The following is a 19,376-nucleotide window of genomic DNA, read 5'->3' on the forward strand; positions in this document are numbered from 1 at the left end:
TAACTGCAAGAATCCTCAAAGCAAATATTTCTCTACAACTGATTTTTTGCAAGCTGAATTGGGAAGCTCACCGTCTCAGGTGTGGCATGCAATAGTTGAAGGGAAAGGAATATTGGCTCAAGGTCTAATTAGAAGAGTGGGCAATGGCATAAAAACTCAAATTTGACGAGATAATTGGCTTCCACGAGATCATAATATGAGGCCTATCACGGGCTTGTCACAAAAATCCACCGCAGCTGGTTAGTGAACTCATATTGCATAACGACATTGGGGACTGTAATAGGAAGCTGGTCCGAAACATATTTATACCTTTTGATGCCGAGGCTATTTTGTCTATGTCCGTATGTACAAGGCAAGTTGACGATTTTTGGGCTTGGAGTCATGACCCAAAGGGAACATTCTCAGTGAGGCGTATGCTTGTTACAACCAAGATCCGCACGGAGGCGTGGCTAGAAGGACGTGGAGATTCATCGACCAAGCAATGATCATGGTGAAAACTATGGAAAATACAAATTCCCTCCAAGACTAGAGTTTTTCTTTGGAAGCTCGAACATGGCCACGTCCAACAGCTGTGTTATGTGTGGCAGCGAAGATTCATGGCGACATTCATTAATGGAGTGCACCATGTCAATATGTGTTTGGGCACTTGAGGATGAAGAGTTGGTTACTGCAATAAGTGAGACAATAGAGCCATATGTGCGCCGATGGATTTTTCACGGTAATGGACACTAGTGCAGAACCGGGCAATAGCACCGGTTCGTAAGGCCCTTTAGTGTCGATTTGGTAACCGGCGCTAAAGTGTAGGCACTAAAGGCCCCCCTTTAGTATCGGTTCAGCACAAACCGGTGCTAAAGGGCAACCACGTGGCACGAGCCAGCTTCGGGGCAGGGAGCCCTTTAGTACCGGTTGGTGTCACCAACCGGTATTAAAAGATTGGGTGTTTTGGGTTTATGATTTTTTTCATTTAATTTTGTGTTTTTCATTTAATTCTTTTTCGTTTGCTGGTATTTTACAATACTACATATTATACAAGTTATGCATATATATAAATAGAATTTCTAGTAGAACCGATCATAACATATATATATATGTATATATATATCACCGAATGTCTCACAACCACTATTAATTAATTCACACATATATACACACATGTGTGTATATATATATATATATATATATATATATATATATATATATATATATATATATATATATATATATATATATATATAATTTCTCCTAATTGGTGCCTTTGGAGCCAGTGGCATTAGCCTAATTGGTGCCTTCGGAGCACGATAACAATTGGAAGTGGTTCATGGGGTGGTAACGGGTAATAATATTCTCCTTTGGGATCTATGACCTGGTCGAGCAAAAATCCCGCTATTTTCTCTTGAATTGCTTCTATGCGCTTCTCTGTTAGGAGCTTCTCCCGCACCTCTTTGAACTGTTAAGAAGGAGATCAATATGCATGTGTATTAGTTGTGTGACTATATATTAATAATGGTGTAAAAATTGTGAATAGTATTCTGACAAACGTACCCACTCCTGTTTTTGAGATTTGCTCCTTTCGGATGCCATCATGCGAATGTTCTCGCAAACGTAGTATGCACACAGATTATTCCCCGGCGCCTGCTTTAGGGCATTACGAGAATGGAATTTGATCAGATAATAATTAATCAAGCATGATAATTAAAGAGATGGCAGCTAGCTAGTACTACTTAATTACTTACCTAGGGTCGATACCATTTCAGATTTTGTTTCCATGGGCCTGGATTGACCCTGATGAACTTTGCCCAAGCCATGCCCGCCGACAAAGAAAATAAAATTAAATAGTTGTTATCAGGAAATGATGAACTAATTAAATAGGCCGAGATATAGTTAATAATGATTGAAATTACCTGTTGACTATCCCCTTCACGATGGTGTAGTCACTTGCTTTCTTAAGTAGTGAGTCTAGTACTTCAACTATTCCTTCATCAACTTTAATGATTAACAAGATCCAGTGAAATCTGCATGAACACACGTTTTCATGTTTTAATTAAGCGGGCATATGTAAGCAAAAACATATAGCTAGCTAGTAGGCAAAAACAGAATTTGTAGTACAAGACAGTGTGACTCACTCGAAGTTGTAAGGAAGTAGTATATCTTCATTGTATTTGAGGTGCTTGAAGAACTCTAGCATGCTTTTCTCTACACTTTTTTCGTAATATGAATCTATTTTCCATGTGTATTCATTAATGGTATTTGGGTCAACGAACCCAATGCCATAGCGTCCACCTTTTTTTCATTTCATAAATCTTCATCCTGCATAATACCACAGAAAAGAATATAGTGAGGATAATTATAGGTAATGATTGATCAAAATGATCACTACAGCTAGCTTGAGACTTAAATTACAGAAAGAAATCACTTACAGACAATAGCAACTGACGGTAGATTTGTCGATTGCGTCTTGATTGTATAGCTGAAATAGTTCTGAATACTCAACGATCACAGCCTTCTCGTGGTAGTAATGATCCTTCTTGACATTCACCATGAGGGACTCTCGATTGAAAATCTTGGTAATGTCCGTGTACCATTGATGCAATTTATACATTCTCGTTGGGAGCTTATTGACCTCGTCTGGCTCGACCAAAGGTTGGCCCCGGATATATTTCCATTTTATTTCCTCTTCCCTAGTCGGAGACATGGGCTCGATATCGAGGAGTTGTCCAACAGTGATCCCGATCGTTTCAGCCTGCGTAATATACTCCTCGGTTATTACCACATCGCCCACCCCGGGAACGTTAATGGTTTGCCCACAATAATATTGGGCGCGCCTACTCTCATGTGTTGTTGGCACAACAAGCGGGGGGATTGATTGCGCCGCCTGTTCTCCCAGCTGGGGAACGGTTTTACCGCTCCTTTTGCCAGCTGATTTGCTCGAGCTCGAGCTCGCCTCTTTCTGTAGACGTGCTCAATTTAATTTCTTGATGCGGCGCTCATAGTCTGTGTCAACAGGCTTGGGAGCTGGTGCTCTAGCCATATGAATAAAGTGGTCAATCTTTTTCACAGGCACTTTCTCCCTTGGCGGCGGTGGCGGTTTCGGTGCAAAATGGGCTTCCACCTCGGCCTTTGATATGGCTACGTTTTCCTCCTCGGACTTGTCGTAAGGCCTCTACGGAAGAGGCGCGAGGCTTGGACCATATTGAAATCGCTTGTCTCCGCCTGTACCTCCAGTACTACCTCGACTTGTACCGCTACGCACCATAGCTGAGGCGGCTCTCTTCCGTGATTGCTGAGGCGGCGAAGACAGCTGACATGGCTGAGTTGGAGGAGGAGGAGTGGCCTGAAGCTATGCCGGACTTGGAGGAGGAGTGGCCTGAAGCTGTGCCGGACTTGGAGGAGGAGTGTCCTGACGCTTTGCCGGACTTGGAGGAGGAGGAGTGGCCTGAAGCTGTGCCGGACTTGGAGGAGGAGTGGCCTGACGCGTTGGTGGACTTGGAGGAGTGGGTGTCTGCTGACTCGGTGGCGGACTTCGACGAGGAGTCGGATGACGCGGTGTCGGTGTCCTTCGAAAGATGATGCAATCCTTTCTCCATAGGATGATACGATGGTTGGCCTCTCCCAGTGTGTGCTCATCGTCACCTCCAGGAATGTCAAGCCCCGAATATTGGTCCTCCACCTCATCAACCAAGACACGATCATAGCCCGCTGGAATCGGGTTGCAATGGAAGGTTGCCTCAGGGGGATTTGTAAAAGCAAGGGTGTCCGTCACCTTCATGGATATGTTCTTCATTTTGAAGTGTACCTCGCAGTTAGTGTTCTCCATGATGTCATCCACTAGGTAGCTATCCAGCAATGCTTGCCCGGGGCGGAACCCACGCTGCTTCTCGGCATGGATGGGACGGTGCTATCCAATGGTGGATCATCCGCTAGCTGCTGAGACCCCCTTTGCTGGCTAAGTGAGTCGATCTGCTCCTGCTGCCGCTGGAATTTGACTGCCAAGTCCGCGTGCGCTGATTCTAGGCCTTGAAGGTGTTCATAGTCTAGCTTCCTCTGCTCCTCCTCCATCTTCCTCTTCTTCTCCTACGCAATCTTCTTTCTTGCACGGGTTCTGTAGTCGACGTTCCAGTCCGAAAACCCCTCATACCACGGAATAGCACCCATGCCTCGTGTTCTTCCCGGGTGTTCAGGATTTCCCAGGGCACGCGTAAGCTCGTCGTTCTCTCTGTTGGGCTCGAACACCCCCGATCGAGCCTCTTCTATTGCAACAAGTAGCTTATCTTCGGCTCCGTCCAGACATGCCTTCTTCGAAACTTTGCCTGTCTTCGGGTCCAACTCGCCCCCCCATGCGCATAGAACCAAGTCCTGCACCTGGGGGGCCAGCTCAATGTTTCTGGAGTGACACCTGCATCCAGCATCTCTTTCTCAGACTTATCCCACTTAGGCATTCCCACTGCATAGCCACCCGGCCCCAGCTTATGGAACTTATCCTTTTTTGCGGCATTGGCCTTGTTTATTCTTAACCGTTCCTTAGATAATTCCGAATCCTTGAATTTCACGAAATCGTCCCAATGAGCACTTTGCTTCTCTAGTGTTCCCTCGAATACTGGAGTCTTCCTTCCTCCCTTGACGTACCTAGCCCATTCACGAATCTTGTGGTTCTTGAATGCAACCGCCATCTTCCTAAGAGCAGCGTGCTTGACTTTCTCCACATCTGCATCTGTGAAATGATCTGGTAGGGTGAAATGTTCCATGAGCGTTTTCCAAAGCAGAAGTTTTTGTCTGTCGTTGATAAAAGTAACTCCTGGACGTGGCTTTGCCGGCTCTCTCCATTCTTGAAGGGAGATCTGGAGTTGGTCCTTCACAAGAACTCCGCACTGACGAATGAACTTGTCTGCAATCTTTTTAGGCGCTAATGGTTCGCCATTAGGTTTGATGGCCTCGATATTGTACTTTACGCCCTCCTTCAACTTTTTGTTCGGGCCTCGTTTCCTGTTGCCTGAAGATTTGCTCGATCCGGATGGCTGAAAGAAGAAAGATCATTTCGTTAATATATCTTCAAGTCATTTAAAACATGTGATGATCACCAGATGCCTTCTTATATAAATATATATACCTCGCCGGTCTTTGTTGTTTCAAGATCAACATTTTCTTCGTCATGTTCATAGTTCATGACTTCATCAATTCGGTCGTCGCGATCGAATATCATATCACCCTCCCCGGTGTTGTTTAGATATTCGGAGCCGTCATAATCTTCTTCATTCTGATCATCATCTGGCCCGCGAGGATTGCGTATGATATTGAACAGGGCCTCTTCTCCCTCTCTGCCGGTATTGTCCGCCATAGGTTTTGTTTAACTAATCCAAAAGAAATATATTCAAATTACAATGCATGGATGCAATCAATTAATAAGGAAAAACTGAATCAATCATAGTACATAATAAGCATCATCGAATATAATCTCGAATACGTCGTCTCGAATAATAGATATAATCTCGAATACATCGTCTCAAATAATAGATATAATCTCGAATACATCGTCTCGAATAATAGATATAATATCGAATACATTACTAGCTAGCTAGCAAGCTAATAAAGATCGAATACTGTAGAGTAATCTAGGCCACTCGCGGTTCCTGAGGTGCGGGCGGTGGACACCCAAAGAGAAGGAACCATCACTGGATCATAGCTCGGGTGATCTCCCAAAAGAATCTGCCAGGTATTGGAGAACCTGACGTCCATAGCAGCCATGTAGCGATGGATGTGCTCGTCCTCCTCCCTGACACGGCGACGTACCACCTCCGGCGGGGCCAGCTCCCTCCGCACCGAAAGTGGCCCATGCGAACGCCACCAAAGGAGATGAGGGTCGACGACGGGACCCGGGGACGGGTTCCTCACCAAGCGTCGCGCCCCTGAAGGTAGCACCTCCCAGTGCCAGCCCGGCGGAGCCCAGTCCCGGACATGGATCCTCTGAAGCAGGACGTCATCGCGAACGGGTCGACGGCGAGGATGCGGGTTGGGCATCGTCAACAACAAATACTATATGCCGTAAAAGTAAAGTAACATTTTTTAAATGATGGATTGTGATTTCATATATGCAAATTCTAAATTTTATAACTAAAACTAACATTTCTAACATTTCTATAATTAAAACTAACATTTATAATATTTCTATAACTAAAAAACATTTCTAATATAACTAACATTTCTATATAACTAACATTTCTAATATTTCTATATAACTAACATTTCTATAACTAAAACTAACATTTCTAATAATTCTATAACTAAAAAACAGAAAGATTGCTAACAATTCTATAACAATGTGTGTGTGTGGTTGGCGGCCGGGGCAGGAGCTCACCGGCGAGGCGCGCGCAACGACGGTGGGCGGCGACGGGGACAGGGACGGAGACGGAGATGGGGCGGCGACGACGGGGACGGGGCGACGATGACGGGGACGGGCCGGGAGGGGACGATGGGAGGACGGGCCAGGCAGGGACGACGGGAGGACGGGGCGCGGCGCAGCGACGGGGCACGGCGCGACGACGGGGACAACGGGGACGGGGACAGGGACGGCGATGGCGACGGACGGCGACGGGGGCGGCGACAAGGGGCGGCGGCGACGGGGCAGAGGAGAAAGAAGCAGGGAGAGATGAGAAACTGACAATTTTTTTGAAGTGTTTTCTTATATAGAACCCACCTTTAGTATCGGTTCGAGCCACCAACCGGTACTAAAGGTCTGTTTTGGCCAGGCGAAGCGGCGGGAACTGCACCCCCTTTAGTACCGGGTCGTGGCGCCAACCGGTACTAAAGGACCCTCTTTAGTACCGGTTGGAGCCACGACCCGGTACTAAAGGGTGTGTGCTGCCAGGCGAGGGGCGCAAAAGTTTAGTCCCACCTCGCTAGCGGAGGGGCACTCGCACCTGCTTATAAGCCCCACCGTCGCTGCTGTCTCGAGCTCCTCTCTTAAGCAGGCCTTCTGGCCCTACCTCTTCTGCGATGCCCTGTTGGGCCTACTGGGCTAGCGGGCCTGCATCCTGGCCCAACTAGAATTTGGGTTTCTAGTCGTATGCAGGCCGCTATGGCCCAGTAGGTGGGCTTTTTTTCTTATTTTTTGCTTTATTTATTTTTGTTTTATTTATTTTTGAGTTGTTTTTGCTGTATTTAGAGTCTCTGTGTGAATATTTTTGCTTTAGGTACAAAAAATTACAAACTTTCTGTTAGTACCGGTAGTTTACAAATTTGAATAGTTTAAATTTTGAATTATTTGAAATTTGTGTGAATCACTAGTTTGTGAATAACTTAACTTTGAAAATAGATTTTTCAGTGATTCTTTTTTTTTATGTTTAATGTTAGTGTGTTTTATCATTATATTCAATTTGATAATGCTTAGGTTATTTAAAAAATGAAATGCCTTTGTAATGGATGAGTTTTCGTCCGAAACCCTGATACTTCGAAAGAGATTGTCCATTTTGTACACGAAGTGCATTCAGTTTTTGCGGTAACCCTCCCTACTTTTTTGCACATGCTATATGGGTGAAATTATGATACCATGCCAACTTTCAACCTTTTCCGAGTTCAGTTGAAATGCTTTTCAATTTCAGGGTCATTTAGCTGAAAAAATCAGTAAATGCATGAAAGAATTTGCTTGCACATAAAATTTCTTCGCGTTTCAAATGCCAAAACACATAACTAGCTACCCTAACTATTACAGAGATTCCCTCCTGGGTGTGAAACATAGAAGAAAGTGATGATAGTGAAGCCGATCACATCTCAGATCTTTGGGTGTGAAACTTTTTCTTCGCGTGTGTCCCTTTGCGCCGTAGCCATGAAAAATCTTCATCATTTTAACTGGATGCTCGGGTCAATATTCACTGTGAATGGAGCAATTTCATCAAACTTTTCATAATCTCCTTACATGTCTGTCTTGTCATCCACTCCCATGATGTTTCTCTTCTCAGAAAGAACTATGTGCCACATTGGCTCATCGTACGATGCATTCGCTTCCTTATATTTTCTTTTTCTCGGCTTGATAGACATGTCCTTCATATAGAAAACCTGTGCCACATCATTAGGTAGGACGAATGGTTTGTCTGCATACGCAAGATTGTTGAGATCCACTGTTGTCATTCCGTACTGCGGGTCTTCCGTTACCCCGCCTCGTGTTATATTGACCCATTTGCACCGAAACAAAGGGACCTTCAAACCACGTCGATAGTCAAGTTCCCATATGTCCTGTATATAACCATAATATGTTTCCTTTCCTGTCTTGGTTTCTGCATCAAAACGGACACCACTGTTTTGATTGGTGCTTTTCTTATCTTGGGCAATCATGTAAAATGTATTACCATTTATCTCGTACCCTTTGAAAGTCATTATATTCGAAGATGGTAACTGGGACAGCAAGTACATGTCATCTTCAATAGAGGCATCATGCGTGGTACGTGTCTGCAACCAGCTGGCGAAATTTCTGGTTTGTTCATGTGTAATTCAGTCATCAGACAACTCCGGGTGTTTGGAGCGTAGCAAATTCTTGTGTTCATCCATATACGGAGCCACCAAGGTGGAATTCTGTAGAACTGTGTAGTGTGCTTCAGTGAGAGAATGTCCGTCCATACATATTATTTGTTCCCCTCCTAGCATGCCTTTTCCATCCAGTCTGCCCTTATGCCGCGATTTAGGAACACCAATCGGTTTAAGGTTAAGAATAAAGTCAATACAAAACTCAATGACCTCCTCGTTTTCATGGCCCTTGGAGATGCTTCCTTCTGGCCTAGCACGGTTATGAATATATTTTTTTAAGACTCCCATGAACCTCTCAAAGGGGAACATATTGTGTAGAAATACAGGACCCAAAACGTTAATCTCTTCACATAGGTGAACTAGGACGTGCGTCATGATGTTGAAGAAGGATGGTGGGAACACCAACTCGAAACTGACAAGACATTGCACCAAATCATTCTCTAACCTTGGTATGATTTCTGGATCGATTACCTTCTGAGAGATTGCATTGAGGAATGCACATAGCTTCACAATGGCTAATCGAACGTTTTTCGGTAGAAGCCCCCTCAGTGCAACCGGAAGCAGTTGCGTCATAATCACGTGGCAGTCATGAGACTTTAGGTTCTGGAACTTTTTCACTGCCATGTTTATTATTCCCTTTATATTCGACGAGAAGCCAGACGGTACCTTAATACTGAGCAGGCATTCAAAGAAGATTTCCTTCTCTTCTTTGGTAAGAGCGTAGCTTGCATGACCCTGATGTATGCCGTCTTTTCCGTGCATACGTTGCTGGTCCTCCCGTGCCTCAGGTGTATCTTTTGTCTTCCCATACACGCCCAAGAAGCCAAGCAGGGTCACACAAAGATTCTTCGTCACGTGCATCACATTGATTGCGGAGCGGACCTCTAGGTCTTTCCAATAGGGCAGGTCCCAAAATATAGATTTCTTCTTCCACATGGGTGCGCGTCCGTCAGCGTCATTCGGAACAGGTTGTCCACCGGAACCCTTTCCAAAGACCACCTTCAAATCCTTGACCATATCATGTACATCAGCACCAGTACGGTGGCGAGGCTTCATCCGGTGATCCGCCTCACCGTTGAAATGCTTGCCTTTCTTTCTTACGGGATGCCTGCTCGGAAGAAATCGACGATGTCCCAGGTACACATTCTTCTTACAATTAGCCAAATATATATTGTCGGTATCGTCCAAACAGTGCGTGCATGTGCGGTATCCCTTGTTTGTCTGTCCTGAAAGGTTACTGAGAGCAGGCCAATCATTGATGGTCACGAACAGCAACACCTTTAGGTCAAATTCTTCCCCCATGTGCTCATCCCACGCACGTACACCTGTTCCATTCCACAGTTGTAAGAGTTCTTCAACTAATGGCCTTAGGTACACATCAATGTCGTTGCCGGGTTGCTTAGGGCCTTGGATGAGCACTGGCATCATAATGAACTTCCGCTTTATGCACAACCAAAGAGGAAGGTTATACAAACATAGAGTCACAGGCCAGGTGCTATGGTTGCTGCTCTGCTCCCCAAAAGGATTAATGCCATCTGCGCTTAGACCAAATCATATGTTCCTTGCGTCATCTGCAAACTTCTTTCCGTACTTTCTTTCGATTTTTCTCCACTGCGACCCGTCAGCGGGTACTCTCAACTTTCCGTATTTCTTATGGTCTTCTCTGTGCCATCGCATCGCCTTGACATGCTCTTTGTTTTGGAACAAACGTTTCAACCGTGGTATTATAGGAGCATACCACATCACCTTGGCAGGAATCTTCTTCCTGGGGCGCTCGCTCTCGACATCACCAGGGTCATCGCGGCTGATCTTATAGCGCAATGCACCGCATACTGGGCAAGCGTTCAAATCCTTGTACTCACCGCGGTAGAGGATGCAATCATTAGGGCATGCATGTATCTTCTGCACCTCTAACCCTAGAGGGCAGACATCCTTCTTTGCTTCGTACGTACTCTCGGGCAATTCGTTGTCCTTTGGAAGCATATTCTTTATCATTAACAGCAACTTTTCAAATCCCATGTCAGATACACCATTCTCTGCCTTCCATTGTAGCAATTCCAGTGTGGTGCCCAGCTTTTTCTTGTCACCTACGCAATTCGGGTACAACAATTTTTTGTGATCCTCTAACATGCGCTGCAACTTCTTCTTCTCCAAATCACTTGCGCAGTTTCTCTTTGCATCGGCAATGGCCCGACCTAGATCATCAACGGGCTCATCTGATGCCTCTTCTTCAGCTTCTTCCCGCATTGCCGGCTCAGCTTCTTCCCGCATTACCGGCTCAGCTTCTTTCCTCATTGTTGTATCATCGTATTCAGGGAACCCATGGCCAGGATAGCTGTCGTCGTCCTCTTCTTCTTCATTGTCTTCCATCATAACCCCTCTTTCTTCATGCTTGGTCCAAACATTATAGTGGGGCATGAAACCGGACTCAAACAGGTGGATGTGAATGGTTCTTGACGTAGAGTAATTGTGACCATTCTTACAACCAACACATGGACAAGGCATAAAACCATCCACCCGCTTGTTTGCCTCAGCCGCAAGCAGAAAAGTACGCACGCCATTAATGAATTCGGGAGAGCATCGGTCATCGTACATCCATTGCCGGCTCATCTTCAATACACAGCACCGAAAACACCAAATTAATACAATACATAAAGTTCATACATAAAGATCATACAACACTTAAATGCAACAAACAAATAACTCTCTAACTAAAGAATTTAAATGCAACAACAAATGCGATCAAGATCGCAACTAAGGTAACAATTGATCCAACAGCATAATGATACCAAGCCTCACTATGAATGACATATTTTCTAATCTTTCTAATCTTCAAGCGCATTTTCTCCATCTTAATCTTGTGATCATCGACGACATCGGCAACATGCAACTCCAATTCCATCTTCTCCCCCTCAATTCTTTTCAATTTTCCTTCAAATCCTCGTTTTCTCTTTCAACTAAATTTAACCTCTCGACAATAGGGCCGGTTGGAATTTCCGGTTCAACTACCTCCTACATACAAATATCTATGTCAATTTGATGGGCATAATTTGTCATAAACACGAAATGCAATAATTAGTTTTAAAGATAATATACCACATTCGAATCATAACCCGGATGAGGGCCGGCAGGGACGGATATCAAAACCATGGCACTATGTATAACAAACAACGTATGAGTAAGATAATTATACGAGTAACTATATATCCAAATCACACAAACATCAATTTTTTATATAAAACTTCATGAACAAGAGGCTCACCACAAGGTGGTGCCAGCGACGGGACGTTGCGAGCGATCGACGGTGGTTACGACGGAGATTTAGAAGGTACTAAGTAAACAACACCTACATATGCAAACTAAGTGTTACTTTTGACCTCAAATTGCATATAAATCAAATACTAGCACATATATATAATTCCTCCCAAATTACTAAACTCAAAAATCAATCACTATATAAAGCATTGCACGAGCTAATCTAGCAATGAGAGATGAAAGGACAAAGTTGCTAACCTTTGTGATCATTTGAATGGATGGGGGCCTTCAAATCTTGACAAATTTTGGGCAATGTGTGATGAGCTTGAGAGGAAGAGGGAAAAGAATAGAGAGGAAAGGGGAAAAGGAAAGAACAGAGCGAACTCGGGTGGACGAAGGGTCTATGTAGGACGACCTTTAGTACCGGTTCGTGATACGACCCGGTACTAAAGGTGCTGGAGGGGCTTTGGACTGACAACATAATAAATGCAATGCTACTTTGTGTCATGCATGACAATAAATAGAGTACTACATGATACTAATATATGATACTATACATTGGGAAGGTAGTATCATATGCATAATACTACTATATAATACTCCCCATTACAACCAGCCTCAAGGTACTTGTCACGCTATGGGCTATTGGCACGCTAGACGAAACACGATTCACGAGCATGATTTTCAGAGCTCGTCGAGTACGCATTGTTTTGTCGATCGTTTCATCACGGAGATATATCTGCCGAGTAGGCAAGGGCGTGCACAAGCTGAGACAAGCGAGCAGCGATGAACTCCACCGCAGGGCCATTGCAAAAACAAGGTTGACGGGACAACTACCAATCCTCCAGACATGGTGCGGTGGGTGTCATCTGCAGACAACAATGGTTCGGTTCATACTTGGGGTCTTCGGCGATAGCCCTTGGTGGATTATCCAACCCAGCACCTTGAAGCTTTAAGTTGTCCGGAGGCAGTGGCGCTGGCTGCAGATCTTTTTGCAGACACATGGGGTCATTGCATTCGATCGCAAGGAAGTTGTTTCGAACATCTCTGAAGGCAGTGGAGGAAAACATGCTCATATCATCAAGGAGATCAAGTTAATGTCCTTGGATTTAAGGTCTTGTTGTTTTGTTTTTGAATGTAGAGTTTCGAATATCAAGGCACATAGCCTCGCTAGATACACGCTTAGCTTTTCATTTGGTCGCCATGTTTGGCTTTTTCCTAAGGCTGGTCATAGTGGGAGTAACTTAGCAAGTAACATAGCGCATTTCAAGACAAGTTTGCTTATGTGGCATATAATTAATGAGAAGAGAGGTGTTTGGAGTAACATAATATATTACTGTAACATAACGCAACCCAAAGCAAAATGAGTCTATAATATAATAAATGCTACCATCTATGATACTACTTGTATGTTACTTTGCACTATAAAGGTAGTAACAAAGACTAGTGTCATGCATGTTACTCCCCACTATGACTAGCCTAAGTTGTACTGTATTCCTCACAACATTCTTGAGTAATAAAGCCATCCATGTTTTTTTAAAGACTATTCATTCAATTTTTTTAGCACCAGCTATTGATTCATTAGTTGGACCAAGACCATGCAAAAGTCAAGAGGGGGAAACCAGTGAAGAATGAGAATAAAAACACCATTTGTCTTCTCCAAAGCATACGCTTTGACGATTACACACCACTGACTGACTAATATGAACACAAGGGAAGGGGTTAACAAACAAAACAAAACGATCCTTGAATGCCCGTCGTTGAGAGTGGCTCTTTGTGATTCACGGCACCGCATGGAACTTCGCACCGTCAAATCCAATCCAATCCGGGCGGTTAATTACCAGCAGCAAGTGAACGCCCGTGTAGACCACACGCCTACTTAAACCACCCACCACCTCCACCAAACCCCACACAATCTCCCACCACCCAGACGAGCTCTCAACCCGCCCGCCCGCCATGGCAACGGTGAGGACCTAATCTCACCTCCTCCTCCTCCTCCTCCTCCTCCTCCTTCTTCTTCTTCTTTTTCTTCTTCTTCTTCTCTGATCCATGATCCGTCCGTGGATTCTGGCTCTTCTTGGCAGGAGGGAGCCAAGCACGCGCGGTTCAGCCTGCAGGTGGACATGCAGTGCCGGTGCATGGGCTGCGTCGGCAAGGTCGAGAAGGCCATGGCCGCCATCGGCAGCTTCACGGGTAGGGTACCGACGCATTTGCACACCCTTCAGCCCGACTCCTCTTGTTTGCATTTCCCTGAAAAACCTTTGATTGACGGCGGCACTCGGGGGCATCCGTTTTGCTTGGTTTTCGGTTCGGCAGGGGTTGAGACGTCGGTGGGGGACGTCGACGCTGGGGTCGTGGCCGTGGCGGGGAAGGTGAACCCGGCCGAGCTCTGCCAGTGGCTCAAGAGGAAGACGAGGAAGGATGTCAAGATCGTCTGCCCTCACCCACCGGCAGAGAATCCTAAGCAGGTATGTGTCCCTCTTGTCTACTAGTGATCTAAACGCTCTTATATTTTTTTTACGGATGGAGTACTTTCAGATTTCAGATTGAAGTATCATGTGTACCACCAGTGTTCTGTGTCATATCCAAACGAATGTACTACTTCTGAAGTTTGATATGTTCTGTACTTTGGTTTGTATCATCTGCAAATAGCAAGAAGGAACATTTGTACTGTGTGCTTGCCAGAATGATGATACAGAGACCAAATTGCATGAAAAGTACTCCCTCTGTAAAGAAATATAATACTGTTTAGATCACTAAAGTTTCTTATGTTTCTTTACGGAGGGAGTAGAAACCAGAGAACTGATTGGTCTAGAACCGTTGTAAAAGAAGAGATACATCTACATGTCCAAACAGTGATTTTAATTGAAAGATTTTACAAGTTCAGCGAGTGACCTGTTTCCAGTTTCCGCAATTACCTCCACAACTCAGACTAAACCCACTACTTGTTTGCAGAAAATGATATTGGTTCTGGGAAGCAGTTCAGGAACTGGGGACACGACGCCTTCAGCTCCACCGCTACCGCAACATTTCTCAAGCGCTCTAGCACCATCAGGAGTTCAGTGTGACCACGAGGACCTGGATCTGATCGAACAGAAGATCAGGGACCTCGAGAGGGCCAGGGATGCGCTGAAGGTCAGGAACCTGAAGAACGAGCTGACTGCAGCCAAGTCTGAGCTGAAACAGTCAAGGGAAGTGATCAGCAACAGTAAGAAGGCTCTGCTAGATAGTGCCCTGAGCCAGCTCGACGCGTTCAAGAAACTAGAGTCACTCACTCAGATCACCATGTGACTGAGCCTATTCAGTCCATGGTTTCGCCATTATGCTCTATAGTATGAGAATGGCCAGTGTAAACATGTTGTTATCAAAACTTTCTTAGAGTTTTCGTGCGTCTCTGAAGCCTGATGTTATTGAATTGCTGTCTGAAGTGACAACAAGGCATGGGGTGTAGATTTTCATGCCAGTACAGCAGTTACCCTGCTGGATGTTTTGGTATATCTGTCACTGCATTTCATTTCATTCACTGAAATATGAACAAGGAACACTGCAGAGTTACCTCTATTTTAAATTTCAGCAGTGACAGACAAGTGTTCGAACAAGTGATGTCGACACCGATGACTTCCCGATTAAGATAGGACTGCATCAGGGGTCAGCTTTGAGCCCTTATCTTTTTGCATTGGTGATGGATGAGGTCACAAGGGATATACAAGGAGATATCCCATGATGTATGCTCTTTGCGGATGATGTGGTGCTAGTTGATGATAGTCGGACGGGGGTAAATAGGAAGTTAGAGTTATGGAGACAAACCTTAGAATCGAAAGGGTTTAGGCTTAGTAGAACTAAAACTGAGTACATGATGTGCGGTTTCAGTACTACTAGGTGTGAGGAGGAGGAGGTTAGCCTTGATGGCCAGGTGGTACCTCGAAAGGACACCTTTCGGTATTTGGGGTCAATGTTGTAGGAGGATGGGGGTATTGATGAAGATGTGAACCATCGAATCAAAGCCGGATGGATGAAGTGGCGCCAAGCTTCTAGCATTCTTTGTGACAAGAGAGTGCCACAAAAGCTAAAAGGCAAGTTCTACAGGATGGCGGTTCGACCCGCAATGTTTGTATGGCGCGGAGTGTTGGCCGACTAAAAGGCGACATGTTCAACAGTTAGGTGTGGCGGAGATGCGTATGTTGAGATGGATGTGTGGCTACACGAGGAAGGATCGAGTCCGGAATGATGATATACGAGATAGAGTTGGGGTAGCACCAATTGAGGAGAAGCTTGTCCAACATCGTCTGAGATGGTTTGGGCATATTCAGTGCAGGCCTCCAGAAGCTTCAGTGCATAGTGGATGGCTAAAGCATGCGGAGAATGTCAAGAGAGGGCGGGGTAGACCGAATTTGACATGGGAGGAGTCCGTTAAAAGAGACCTGAAGGATTGGAGTATCACCAAAGAGCTAGCTATGGACAGGGGTGCGTGGAAGCTTGCTATCCATGTGCCAGAGCCATGAGCTGGTTGCGAGATCTTATGGGTTTCACCTCTAGCCTACCCCAACTTGTTTGGGACTAAAAGTTTTGTTGTTGTTGTTGTTGTTCACATAGATGACAGGCACCAAGGCAGAATTCAAGATCTTTGATTGACGGTGACACTCGGGGAGATCCATTTGCCTAGTTTTTAGTTTGACAGGAGTCGAAATGTCGGTGCGAGGTGCCGATGGAGGGGTCATGGCAGCCGTGGAAAAGGTGAACCCGGCGGAGCTCTGCCAGTGGTAGAAGGGGAAGATAAGGAAGGACGTCAAGATCGCCCGCCCTTCCCCACCATCTGAGAATCATAAGCAGGTATGTGTCCCTCTTGTCTACTACCTTCAGATTGAAGGGCACTTCTAAATTTTGATATGTGCTTTATTAACCACTGTGAATAGCAAGAAGGATCATGTAAAATTGCATGAGAATACCAGAATGAGAACACAAACACCAAAATCGCATGAACCATGCAAAGGAACAGATAAAGCTACCGGCCCAAACACTGAATTTGGTTTACAGTTTTTAGAAGTTCAGAGAGTGACTTGCTTCGTATTTCCACAACTCGGACTAAACCACTACAGTACTTGTTTGCAGAAAATGATATTGGTTCTGGGAAGCCGTTCAAGAGCCAGGGACACGATGCCGTCAGCTCCACCATTACCGCAACATTTCTCCAGCGCTCTAGCACCATTAGGAGTTCACTCTGACCACCATGATCTGCACCTGATCGAGTAGAAGATCAGGGACCTCGAGAAAGCCAGGGACAGGTTGAAGATCAGGAACCTGAAGAATGAGCTGACTGCAGCCAGGTCCGAGCTTAAACAGTAAAGGGCAGTGATCAGCAATAGTAAGAGGCTCTGCTAGATAGTGCTCTTAGCCAGCTCGATGCGTACAAGAAACTAGAATCACTCACTCAGGTCATTATGTGACTGAGCCTATTCAGTTTCATGGTCTCGCTATTGGACCATACAACATGGTCCGTGTAGACTTTGTCATGTCATTACCTAGCATGAAAATTAAACCTTTCATTCAGAAGCCTGATGCATCGTGTGAAGTGCCAACAAGCTGTGAAGTGTAAATTTCCATGCCACTATAGCAGTGATCCTGCTTGATCCTTTGGTGTATTTCTCACTGCATTTTATTCGTGCTTTAGTGTAAATCTCGCTACTGCATTTTAGTGAAATGTGATTCAGGAACCACGCAGGATAGGATAACATCTGTTCAGAAATGGCTATTTAGACAGAACACATGAGTTAATTTTCAGCTGTGACCTTGCAACACAGCAAACTACATGTATCATGTGCCTCTATAGATGCTCAATTGTTCATGCTCAGCCACATTAATATGTGTATTAAACTAGTTGAGAGCTGAGAACTAGAACAGTTCATGCTTAACACTTTATTGAGACCTGAGAACTAGAATAGTTCAGTGGCATGAGGCAACATCGAAGTAGCATGTTAACACTTTATTTTGTTGCCCCTTACACATTTGCAAAGCAACGCATAGTAGTATGGCGCAAAGGCAGATAATTGAAGGAACGCACAGAACACTGATGTCTGTCTGTCAGACATGCCACCTATGTTCGCCATTATCGTCGAGTCGGAGGTAGATGCTATTATAATAACAGCATGTTCGGTGTAAACCTTGTTGTTAGCTAGTATGCAAATCTAAACATTCTTGAGGTTTTCATGCATCTGATGCCTTGCCTGAAGTGACAACAAAATATGGGGTATAAATTCCCATGCCACTACAGCAGTGACCCTGCTTCATCTTTTTGTTCATTTGTTACTGCATTTCATTTCTTTTTACTGAAAAGTGATTCAGAAACATTGCAGAGTTTCCTCTGTTTAGATAGTAAAAAGTTAAGATTCAGCAATGATCTTCCAGCAAATCAAACTAAATGTATCATTTTCCTCTGTAGATGTTCACTGGTTCAGCCTTAATAACATGAGTATCAAATTATCTGGGAGCTGAGACTAGGATAGTGAGACAACATTGAACAGCATGTTACAATCAAAGCACTAAAATTTCTGCACTTTTTTACTAGCCTCCTGCAAATTGCAAATCAACGCACACACGTAAACAAATGACAGGCACGGAGTCAAGAGTTCAAGAGACGCACTGATGCTCGTCAGACATGCCGCCTATGGTCGCCGTCGTCATCGACGTGGAGGTTGACGCCGTGGCTGCGGAGCGCGTTGAGGATGGCCCAGACCTTGGTGCGGTTCTTGAAGCCCTTCTTCTCGACCTCCTTGGCGGCGTCGGCGTGGATGGGCTCGTGGGCCAGGCCGTCCACCCGGAGGCGCATGGCGAGCACCTCGCCGACGGCGGCGGCCGCCTTGGCGTTGCAGGCGCGGCCGCACTCCAGGCCGTCCCGGAGGGGCTTCTCGACGGTGGAGGCGGTGACCACGACGCGGCCGCTCTGCCGGTCCACCACGTTGGCCGTCACGTACTTGAGCGAGATGAAGAGGCGCAGCACGTACCGCTTGGCCTGCGACATGGGACCCGGTCCGCCGCCGCGAGGGCGAGAGCAGCCGAGGACGCGTGGAGGCGGTCGAACGCCTCTGCGGCGTTTCGACGAGCAGCTGGTGGGCGCCCGGCGCGACCGGGCGAATGATGCTGTGGTGGGACGCGGAAGGACAGCGAGACAGGGCGGGGAGGAGCGCCGGTGGGCGAGGCCGGATGAAGATCGACGCTGAAGGAGGAGGAGGAGGAGGGAGGCGGGGGCGGGCCGGAGCGACGTCGACCGGCGCGGTGCAGGAGAGGGCGAACGGCACTGCAGTTTCTGAGCGAGGCGGTGTGAGTGTCCGGTTGCTTATTATTCGATTGTCAAGGTGAGAAGAAAAGGGTGTGTGAACCACACCCGTTCCATATCACTAACAAGGGGTGAGAAAGTACAATAGTCGTCTCGACAGTGCATTAGGCCTTGTTTGCTAGAGGAGGTTTGCAGAGGTTCAAAATCCTCAGAAATCCTTGTCAGCCCATTTGATACGTAAGGATTGAGCAGGCCAATCTTTTCCGATCTCCGCGAATCCTTCTCAATCCATGTGATACAGAAAACACCCCAAGACACCCAGGGAACTGGACGTTTGCTA

The 19,376-nt window shown here is 45.7% G+C and overlaps 2 protein-coding genes across 2 annotated transcripts; one reads left to right on the forward strand and one right to left on the reverse strand.

Annotated features, from left to right (window-relative positions):
* Positions 1 to 13,692: 13,692 nt before the first annotated feature.
* LOC119297860 lies at positions 13,693 to 15,304 on the forward strand. Its single transcript, XM_037575480.1, has 4 exons — positions 13,693 to 13,731; positions 13,851 to 13,959; positions 14,083 to 14,234; positions 14,722 to 15,304. The coding sequence occupies exons 1-4, from the start codon at positions 13,723 to 13,725 to the stop codon at positions 15,055 to 15,057; spliced, it is 606 nt and encodes a 201-aa protein (XP_037431377.1). The 5' UTR covers positions 13,693 to 13,722; the 3' UTR covers positions 15,058 to 15,304.
* A 1,440-nt stretch (positions 15,305 to 16,744) lies between these two features.
* On the reverse strand, positions 16,745 to 19,170 carry LOC119297862. Its single transcript, XM_037575481.1, has 2 exons — positions 18,404 to 19,170; positions 16,745 to 17,004 (listed from the first exon to the last, which is right to left on the reverse strand). Exon 1 carries the CDS (start codon positions 18,779 to 18,781, stop codon positions 18,413 to 18,415), a length of 369 nt encoding a protein of 122 aa, XP_037431378.1. The 5' UTR covers positions 18,782 to 19,170; the 3' UTR covers positions 16,745 to 17,004; positions 18,404 to 18,412.
* Positions 19,171 to 19,376: the final 206 nt, after the last annotated feature.

The sequence above is a fragment of the Triticum dicoccoides genome, chromosome 5A (genome assembly GCF_002162155.2).
Source record: "Triticum dicoccoides isolate Atlit2015 ecotype Zavitan chromosome 5A, WEW_v2.0, whole genome shotgun sequence".
Lineage (NCBI taxonomy): Eukaryota > Viridiplantae > Streptophyta > Magnoliopsida > Poales > Poaceae > Triticum > Triticum dicoccoides.